General features: G+C 41.4%; 1 protein-coding gene across 1 annotated transcript in view; it reads right to left on the reverse strand.

Moving 5' to 3' along the window:
- PLXNB2 (plexin B2) overlaps window positions 1-10192 on the reverse strand; it is a 129070-nt gene extending 118878 nt beyond the window's left edge. The window contains exon 1 of the mRNA XM_009332019.1: window positions 10122-10192. Coding sequence (XP_009330294.1) covers window positions 10122-10123 — 2 coding nt within the window. The 5' untranslated portion in view covers window positions 10124-10192. The remainder of the gene's footprint in view (window positions 1-10121) is intronic.
- Between the last annotated feature and the right edge of the window lie 572 nt (window positions 10193-10764).

The raw sequence follows: 10764 nt of genomic DNA on the forward strand, positions 1-10764 counted from the left end.
CAGCCGGAACCACCCATTTTTCAGCTCATGGCCAGGTTAGTTTTCAGCTCCTGCTTAGGCTTGAGGTTTGGTTGCACTCATACTTATGCCACCCATGGAAGTGGCAGAAACAGGCAGCTAGGGGAGATGAGAGAACCAACCTGCCTTGTTTGGCAACAGTATGGACTGGCACCCAATAAAGTGACTGTATAAACATGTCCTAACACGATTTGAGTAAAACACCTTCACTAGGTTTCCTACAACTGGAGAAAGAAAGGCTGCCTCTCACCTTGTCACAGACAACAAACAGACAGGCTTGCTGGGAGAGGATGTTATCTCTGCTCATTCTTCTTTTGTGAGAATAAACGCCTGCTTTTGTATAAGATGACTATTTTCAGGGTACCACATTTGCTTACAATAATGTTAGCATATTCAATTTTGCTCAAGTCGTGCAAAATAGATGTATTTGGAACATTTTCCTTTCTTTAGTTTTTGTTTCCATTCCCCATCTACGCCATTTACTTGTTCTTTTCCTCCTGGTCCTATATATACTTCAAAGGTATATTTTCAAAGAACAATTTCTCTCAGCATAGCTTGCCCCCCAGCTGTAAAAGCTTTGCTCACATATACCTCCCTTAAGAGAGATAACTTCTTTGCATAGAGCTCCTTTAGGCAACATCTGTAATCATGCAAACAGGTAGAACGATCCCATGTGGCGCAGCTCAAGAAGGAAGCATACACATCCTGCAAAGCAAACCCAGGGTAGCACTACAAATATTTATACGCCAGATAAAATCCATATCCTGCAGCTTGGACAGCTATAAACAAACGCTATCCAATATATCTTTCAAGTCAATCAACCAAAGAATTCACATATGGATGGATGGCCTGATTTGAGTTCACCCAAGGGTATGAAAAACCTGGGAATGCAATGAAATCAGCTCATCCCTGGGTTACTGACCACACATACCTTCCCTTCCTAGCACCATCCTGGCCTTTGAACAGGATCTCCTTGGCTTTGCGACCAAGCAGACCTCTCTATGGTCATTCCATTTCTGGATACTTCTGATGAAGCACTGGCAATCAATACCACTGCAGAGCAAAGACCAAACTAGTCCGGTTTCTCCTGTACGGAATGATATAGCTCATGCTTTCTAAAGATGCTGGCTGTAAGAAGTGCTAAAGGACTTCAGGGATCTGCTCCACCACCCCTGATGTCAGCTGTACTGTATGTTTCTGCTCGTTACAATAGAAATGGTATTGTAACCCTTTTTTTCCCCGCTATGAGTACCCTAAAGAGCCAAATGGCCAGTAGCCTATGGTGGAGACTTTTGGATGTGGAAGTGATACAAAGGATGCCAAAGTCAAAACTGTGACCTAGCTTTCTGTTCTTAGTGAGGGTCCCCTGGCATCCCTTGTGGTGTCCTCAGGACTTCTCTGACATGCAGTAAGAGGATCTCAGCAGAAAACACCTCAAGAAAGGAAGGTAAGAGGGTGTCAGAGTATAAATCCCCGTAACATTGCCCATAACAGGTACCATGATTTGTAAGGTCATCATTTCCACAGGAGGGGAAAAAAATATTTTTTTTTAGAAATAAAGTTAAACACAGCTCTGTGTTTATATATGAAAATAACCAGCCAGAGCTTTCAAAGCAACGCACACCTTCTGCCTCCTTAGTGCAATCAGCACCATCATTCTTACTTCAGGTTAAAAAAAAAAAAAAAGATCAAGAACAAGCTCTAAAAACCATGCTTTTTGAAAACATAGGTCTAGCTTTGAAGAAAACCGTGGCAGGTCCCTTCAGTTGTCTGGAAATTTCCAGACACACTTTAAAGAAAATACTAGCTGTGTATAAACACAAGAGTTGCAATGTTTCACAAATTCAGAAGTTCCCAGGAACTGTAATTTAATACGATTCATTTAACTAGTCACAAATTAAACTGATGCAATTTTAAGGAAAACCAGCAAGGATAAACAAGACTATTTTGTGTATCCCTGGAAGACTTCTGTTTACGAAGTCATTGGCTTGCTGACTGACAATGAGAAATTTCCTACCTAAAACTAGATATTTTTATGTCTTGACATTACTTCATGACATTGTGCTTGATCAAATTGCGTGCTGCAGTAACAGGACAGTAGAATATTGTCTAGCTGTCCAAAGGAACAGCTATTTTTAGATATAATGTCTTTTGCACGTACTGCATTAACTGAATCAAATAAGGTTGAGGCTTGCCTTGAATTTAGCCCTAAAAAATTATTAAGCAGACAAGTATTTAATTCTTAATTTTATCCTTGTTAAATCCTTTAATTAAATACATTAATTGAACTAAAGATTATTATAGAGATTTTTCTCAACTAATACATTTAAATGCATTAAAGCAGAGAGAAAAACAAAACAAGAACACAAGCTGCGCTTATAAACAGATTCATATAAACAGCATTTAAAAAGTAACACCCTGAGAGCACAGGGCATTTTTTCATGTTTGCTAGCACAAAAGTAACAGCAAAGGTTAAGTAAGAGGAGTGGAGGTGGCATATTCCATACAAATCAACACGTTAATGCAAACAGTTCCCATTTAGCAAAGCAACATACCAGTTCACCTAAGACAACTGCTTAAACAACATCATTGCTATCATAAAGCAAGAGGATGCAGGGCAGGAACGGAGCAGAAGTCCTCAAACTGCTAGCTGTGAAGACACCCGTAACGCCCCTGCAGCCAGGCTGTTCCAGCACCAAACCCAGGGGGATCAGCAGCACGAAGGCTTCAAATGGGCTTTTGCAGAAGCCCTGGTCTGAAAGCCATGGAGTGAACGCCCTGTGCAGGGAGCTGGGAGCAGCAGGGGCCACTACTGCAGCCTGCGGGGCAGAAGGGAGCTGTGGGGCAGCTGAGGTGAGGGGGGTGGCACTGCCCTGTCTCCCCCAAGGAGATCCCCCCAAAGCCCTGCTCACTGGGTTATGTAGGCTCGGAGTGTGTGTCAAAAATTATTTAGACCTGAAATGAACGGGGCCTCCTAAAATTGTTCGTTTATTAGCAATCGCACAGTTGCTACAGGCATAGCATTCAGAGGCTTCCCCCGTACCAACAAACAGCAGCAAGACCATAAGCAAGAAAAGCAGCAGAACAGTGCCCTTATCTGTGCCTGTTCACCCTGGTATTGTTCACACTGGTATTGTTCACTTGCCTAAAATTAAAAAGAAGGGGGGTGAGGAGGCAGATTTCACCGACTCCAACATCGGCAGTCCCATGAAAGGGCTCACTTTGGCCAGGAATCAAAGGTTTATGGAGACAAAGCTAATGTAGCATCCGAGAATTACACTAAAAATTATATTCAAACTCCAGCCTCAATGCTAGAGTCAATGCTGACAACTGATTTGCAAGAGTTCCCTCTAAGACCGTAACGCATTTCTTTTTCTGCGCGGGGACAATTCTCAGTTTTCGGTGCCAGACACAAGAAGAAACTTGGTGCCAATATTCTCACTTCTGTGAGAATACAGAATAATACCCCAAATGGGCATCACAACCTGCTTATTCTGTAAAATCCTGTGGGCTGACACACTGAGTTGAGAGTGTTACAGGCGTCCATCCACCTCTCAGTCCCACCATTGGATTAGGAGAAGGAAGAAACCTGTTACAACGTGGGTAATAACCAAGCAGTTGTACTCACCAACCTTTACAGAAGGAAAAACACAGTTTAGGCTGGTACCTTTGACAGAAATTTCTCAGTGAATCTCCTCCCTGCACCCCCCAAAATTGAGATAACCCCCAAAATTGAGATAACCCCAAAACTTCAAATTCGGCTTTAGTAGGACAAAGAACTGATGTGAAGCCCTATTTTACTGCACCCAGCTTTTCTACTCAGTTTCGCTAGGCTTGGGTAAACTGCTTTCTGCTTTCTCTTGATCTCCCCAGGATGCAGCAGCCCTTGCCAAAAATAACTACGTTTTAATTTTCCTTCACAATTCCCTTGTAGAGGTCTGCACAGTTTTAATGCTGTAGCATCACATATCCTTTTAATCCCTGCCTACACATTTTAACATTTCAAACACGATTATTTATAAATGAAAAGCCACCAGGGCTTTGGTGAGGTAAAGTGGTTTAGTGGGGACTGAAACTGGGGAGGGGGGAGAGGGGAGGGTGAGTCATTTTCTGGTTTTAATCCTTTACTCCTCTGTTTTGGGCTTTGTTATTAGCAGTAGCGCTTATTCACTTTGAGCAGGGCCAAGACAGCAAACAAGTCTTCTGAATTTGAAAGCCAAAACAATTCCAACTCCTAATTCAGCCGTGCACGCCTGCTCCAGGCTGTTCAATCCCTTGAGACCCCTTTTTGTAGTCTAGGCTTTTCCCTCCTTTAAGTGCCAACCCATCGACGGCCTTTGGCTGGGATTTTGTCCGCTCCCACCTGCTCCTGCAAGAGGGAGAACAGACTGGGACGGAGTGACGCCATCCTTAAGTTTTGTGCCGTATTCAGGGCTGGGCATTGCCACACCGAGCGGAGCAAACAGGTTACAAAAACTGTTTGCACAGACAAAGCAAGGCACTTGAACACCACCACCGCTCCAGCTAAAACACCACTTGGAAACAAGTTGCACTGCACACTGAAGGGGAGACAGCACTTGTTCAAAATCCCCTCTCCTTTTTGGTCATTGCCCAACAGGGCAGCAAAAAATTTGTCCTCCAGCCCAATTATACCACTCTGCTGATGCTGTAACAAAAGGAGAAAGAGCCATGACGGAAATAACAAGGTAACCTGCATCTCTAATGGAAGCAACAGCAGGAGGTAGAAAAATTAACTTCCATCACACACCATTTTTCTTTCCACTTCAAGCACCCTCTCCCTTTCTAAACACTCCTTCTACACACACCTTCCTGCAAAAAAAAATCTCTGAAGGCTGACCCTCCCAACCTTTTGCAGCTCCACTGAGAAACAACTCTTTGCCTTAAGCTATGACAGCTGGGCAGTGCCGGAGCCTGAGTCCAGCCTGGGAATCGAGAGCATGCAAGTTCCAGCTCTAGGCTTTTTAGGGATGCTTAAGTTTGGAAAAAGCCTTAAGTGTGGATGCCTCAGGTTCAGCTGCCATACCCATGTTTCTGTACCAAAATACTTGCACTCGGTTTCAAAAGTGTGAATATTCTCGAGCTCCAAGTATAATTTAGGACAACTAAGAATATGCAGAACCTCTGAGAATTAGAGTAGTTATTTCAGTAAATTAACTAGGTAGCAACTGTGAAAATGCTGATGTTAGACAGTATTTCAGCTTCCTGGGCTATAAATGGATATAATTTTTACTTACCTGACAGGTGTGTCATGAGAATTAGCTAATATTGACACTTTGATCTTTAAAATGCTTTGCCAAGTATTAATTAAGGAAGGATTACTTTGCATTTAAAATAGCTAGTATTGTCTCCAACCCTCTCCTAAAATGGTAAAGAATCTACTGTTTGTTTTTCAACTTATTCCCTAGGAGATAATTGCAGAGAAATATGAGAAAGAAAGACTGCCATGCAGATCTATGTTTCAAGGAAGATGAATGGATACCTCTAAATAAAAAATTGCGTTTTGTTGCAAGACTCTTCTCTCCTGTGGGTCTTGTAGCCAGACCTATAGACTTCGGTCAAATGTTACTGAATGTAGGGAGGAAGGACATCCCCACCCCCCAATAGACCACCTTTTTATAACTAACCTATTAATATTTTTTACAAGGCAGGTCTCAAAGTTAAGTATGAGAAGTTCATAACACGTTGCAGATATTCAAGTACTGCATCTACTAGTAAAGCGTGGCCTCGTTTCTCCATAGAGGGAAAGGTGCCAACATATGGGCAAAACTCTATTCAGTTTCATCTGTAGCCAGTGATATGAAATACGTCCAAAGCTGCGCGATGCTTTTGTTAGATGGGTCACCCATGTAGGCTGCTGCCAGAGAAAGATGGAGAGCCAAGGCTTGCCTGCGGAGCCAGCTCTCTCCCAGCCACTCTGCGCTCGATAATAAGGGTAGGGCTTTCACCATGGGCACTCTTGTCACAAAGATCTAGCAGCCAAGGCATGACATTTGGCCTTTACATGGCCCAGTGAATATAAACCCAGATTAGAGGGAAATAAAAGATTGTACTTGATAGCATATGGGAAAACAGCAGCATAAGTCTCCAAATAAGCTGTTCTTCACGCCCCAGAGAGATCATTATGCAGGGCTTTCCTGTGGTTGCTACTGCTGGTGGTTACAGCCTGACCTGGTGTCACAGGCTACTCGTGCTGGTAGTGCAAAGACATCTCTCCTGGAGCCGCAGTATTTTCCTCACCATCAGCCAGGCAACACAGGAAAGACAGAGCCGAAGGGAAAGAAAAAAGGACGGGACAAAGGTACTGGAAGAGATGCCAGAAAGCACATGCATGAAGATAGATGCAATCCCTGTGTAGTCCCCCCGAACACTCTTTAGGGTCTCAGGGTGACAACAGCAGAAATTCTGTGAGAACATTTCGCAAAGCCCATGTCTCATTCTCGCCCACTGCCCAAGACATGCAGAAGATAACTGAACAAATGTTACCCGGTGTTTCAGTGACTTAAGTCCTATGGATCTAAAGATGAGTCTTAGAGGTGATTCTGGGGACTCAAGTCTGATCGATTGTCATATCTACAAAATACTAGAATTAAGTTCCTTATGCAAATCCTTCATGATAGTCTCTATGATGGGAGACTTTTTCCCCTGTTCCCCTGCCTCATTTCATGCACAGCATAGACATTATTTAATGAACTAGCAACTCTTCAATATTTATTTTTCTCCTCATTATCCAGTGTGGCTCTATGCCTTATTTACCATGCTATCCAAATGCTGCTAAGAATTATTTATAGCATTCACGGTATAGGAGCCAAGTTCTTATAAACAACAATTAATTTTATAATACCCAGCTGGATCCTGAAACTAAGGTAGACATTTTTGGGATGGGCACTGTTTTTGAGCAACTCCTTTATAATCCTGGAAGTATCTAGGATGCTAAAAAGCATCTCCATACACTTTCCAGAAAGAACCTGCCTACCAGCAAGCAGAGCTTAGTGACAGCACATGACATGATGTGGTCCTCACCCTTCACAAGGGTGTTTGAACCAGGCTATTTACGGTACCAGTGCACACATTTTACATAAGAAATACTGTTGAGAACAGTGAACAAAACACTCAATGCTACATTAAGAACTTGTTCCAGGGATCTCTGATTACAAGATGTGCAGTGAGAACCTAATTTTGGTATCTAATTAGGGCTGGGTGTTCTTCACCCCCACCCGGTGCACTTTCCTGCCTGTGCTCTACTTGACGGTGCCTGCTCCTGATTCCCTAAGGTACACACTCCCCTTCCTCCTCCTTGCAGTCACTGCCTCAAGATTATTTTGATGTTTCATCAGTATAATGCAACACAATTAGCAGCTTATCATCTCCTCCAGTTCATTAGACATTTTTCCTAGCCTTTCCCTAAAGGGGAAAAAGCCCGCTTGCTCTCCCCATCTCCTCTCTCCTCTTCACCAGGTGAAGAAACACAGCAAACCAACATTTCACTGGATTCCTCCAGCATCCCAACGTTGGCTTTCAGGTCTATGAAAGGTCAGTCCAGAAGAGAAGGTCGGTTGGAAGAGAATGAGGACGAGGAAGGTTCTGCAAGTTTATTCCACTTTCTGGCTTTAAGGGTAACCAAAGCCAAAACCCCACCAGCTATCCTACCGAAACATTATAATGTATTCAAGCCCAAGTTTCAGATTTAATTTTTGATTTCGACTAAACCAAAAATTTTTAATAAATATCTCTGGATGCGCTACACATCAAAATGGATGATTATAAGTGGAGGTGCTGGATTTCACAGTTTCAGGGCTCTATCTCCAGTTTGTGATTGACTGCAGGTAAAGCCGCTGCTCCTCTTGGTTCCCATTAAGTGCTTTGTTCCCTCTCTTGGGCTCTGCTGACTTTTTATATGAGAATGTCTCCATAGACACTTCTGTGATACAAAACCAAAAGTAGATATGAAAAGGTATTTTCTCCTCGCCACATAAACCTGTTAATTTGGTATTACTGCAAAAATGCCAGCCAATGTGAGGCTAATTAATTTTTGAAAATTATTCAAGTTTAGAAGGATAAATATATAATTTTAATGTCAGACAGCTGCAAGAGCCAGGTCAAGAAGGTGGTTTCTACTCAGGAGCTCAGTCTACACATGCACAAAATTAAAATATCAGAAAAATAACATCTATTGCAGATCATATGTATTTTTACATCAAGGACAAAGTGCTAGTATCCATCTCTCCACAAGGATGTGTTTATTTCTCTGCCAGTTTCATGACCAGCTAATAATCACGTTGTCAATAGTCTACTACTCAGCTTCCTGAAATACAGCTCTACTTCATGTCTTTTATTTGTTTTCACACACATATATATGTGAAATGATATTTTAACTGGGCAGATATCTTTTACAATTCAACCCATACTCAAATGGTGCTCTCCTGCTAAACAGGCACTTAAAAAACTACAAACAAAGAAAACACAAATATTCTGTTTATTTCACAAAAAATGGGAACTGAAGATAACAGTACCTCTTCCCAAGTTTCCCAGGAGAAACAGTTGAAGATCGAGTTGGTGAGAATAATGTGAAAGTAACTCAAGAAAAACTTTTACATGTACAAACTTGTCATACACACGTGGAATTATTCAAGAAGTGCCACTGGCCTGAACAAGGTCACTCGAGATGTACTTTTAGGACCCTGAAGCAACTAAAGTGACTGGTCCCAGTAAATGCCTTCAAACTTTGTTTTGTTTTGTTCAATACACACCGGAAGGTTTTAAGGATTTGATCTTATAAGCCTATATAGGTTTCAAACTGGGCCAGATACCAGTAATGTAAAGAGTCAATGCACAGCCTAGTCTGTAAATCTTTAGCTTACGTACAATGTTGTCAAAACTGAGGATCTTAATTTCAAGCAACCCTGTATCAGTAGACAGCTCTATATAAACCAGACAGCATTTCGCAACATTCCTGCAGTATCTCACTATTTCAGTACTATTGGTCAGTTAGTAATTTTAGAAGGCAAGTTTATAAAAGCCCGAAGGCTAAAATTAAAACTGTCCCAGCCTGTTAGACATTTAAGACAGGATCACCGTCCTATTTGTCATTTAAGTCATGAATTCTGTACTTTATCCAGCATTTGGAAAGGCTTAGTTGACTGCTTCCAAACTCATCAGGCAGGCTCTGGGAAATGGAAGGTGAGATCGTGGGAAAAATGTAATATGAAAAAAATACTGGAACGAATCCGTGGCAGCTAGAAGTTCATGACTATCACTACCCTGCACACCAGAGCCACTCAAAGCCTCCTGGGGTATGACTTGCAGAGATATGGCTTTGCTTCACACACAAATAGGTACGTACATATACACATGTGCATGCACACAGTTAGGGAGTTCACATTATTATGAAATACAGCTAGGGAAAGCAATTACTTTAAGAAAAATAATGGGGTATTCACCAGCAAAGTAACAGTTTCAAAAGGGTCTAGAAAATGAACCAAAGCTCTTATTGTTAGAGAACTACTGACTCCAGGTTCAAAAAAGTGACCTCAAGTGAGCAATGATGTACTTAGCCTGGAACTTGCAGGCTCTGTATTTCACGCTAAATTGAATTGCCAATCCACAGTGCAATCTTCTACTATAAACTCGCATCTTTGGGGCAAGTATACAGAAAAATACTATATACTGGCTGCATTATTCCAAGTTCGACTAAATTCCTCTGGAAATGGAAAATATGTCCGCATTACAGAATTTAAGGATCCCCATGGGTATTTATAGAGGGGTAGTGGTTTTTTTTTCCTTTTAAGGGCACTTAGTGACAAGTTCATGTTGACATTTTTCCTGCAAACAGTTCATAAGCATGCAAATAACTAATAGCACGTGGCCCCATTAAAAGCATTTAGGTACGTATAGCCTACAGACCCATACTGAAAACCACATAACAGACATTTTATCTCTCTCACACATATGCACAATGATCAGATCCAGCAGTCTCGCCATACTAAAAGTGGTAAATTAGGCTGCCAATTTAGCATTATGTATAGTATCACCAATGTCAATGGTTTGCAAACATAAATAATTGACACATGCTGTGAAATACTTACATTCACTTTTCCACTAAGTCTTCTTCACTACAATCAAGTTATTTTCCAGGACAGTGTTTAATCTTCTTACTAAATAAAAGAAGGCAGCAATTAAAAATATATTCATATGTGTTAAGCTATGCTCAATCACCTTAAATTTATGAACTTTAAAATATTGATTTAAGATTGTCTATACTGTCCCATAAACTTGTAATTTGTTTATATATAGTCAATTTTATTACATTTTAAACACAACTTTAGCACACCATAACTTTCAATCCTGAGGCTAAATGGGGCAATGTTCTGTATTTCAATAGCTGCTTGGATAATAAATCAGATGGACAGTTGCTCACAGATGTACAACTAATTACTGAAGAACTGAGAGCTCAACTGATATATTACCAGAAAGAATGCCTGGCATTACAGATGGGGTATTGTATGATTTGGCACTCCTCTAGCTAGCGCTTTAACACACTCTTATCAATGGCAGTACTCAGCACCTCCCACGATCAAACATTTAAGAATGGAAGAGAAACAGTGTCTGTCCCTCTAGGGAAGGATAAAATACCGTCTGATATTCTTTAACATCACTGTATATGCCAGAAAGTGATAAAAAAGGGTTCATGTAGATTGTTGTCCTGGCTTCGGCAGGGATAGAGTTAAT

Source organism: Pygoscelis adeliae, unplaced genomic scaffold (genome assembly GCF_000699105.1).
Source record: "Pygoscelis adeliae isolate BGI_AS28 unplaced genomic scaffold, ASM69910v1 Scaffold49, whole genome shotgun sequence".
In the NCBI taxonomy this organism is placed as follows: Eukaryota; Metazoa; Chordata; class Aves; order Sphenisciformes; family Spheniscidae; genus Pygoscelis; species Pygoscelis adeliae.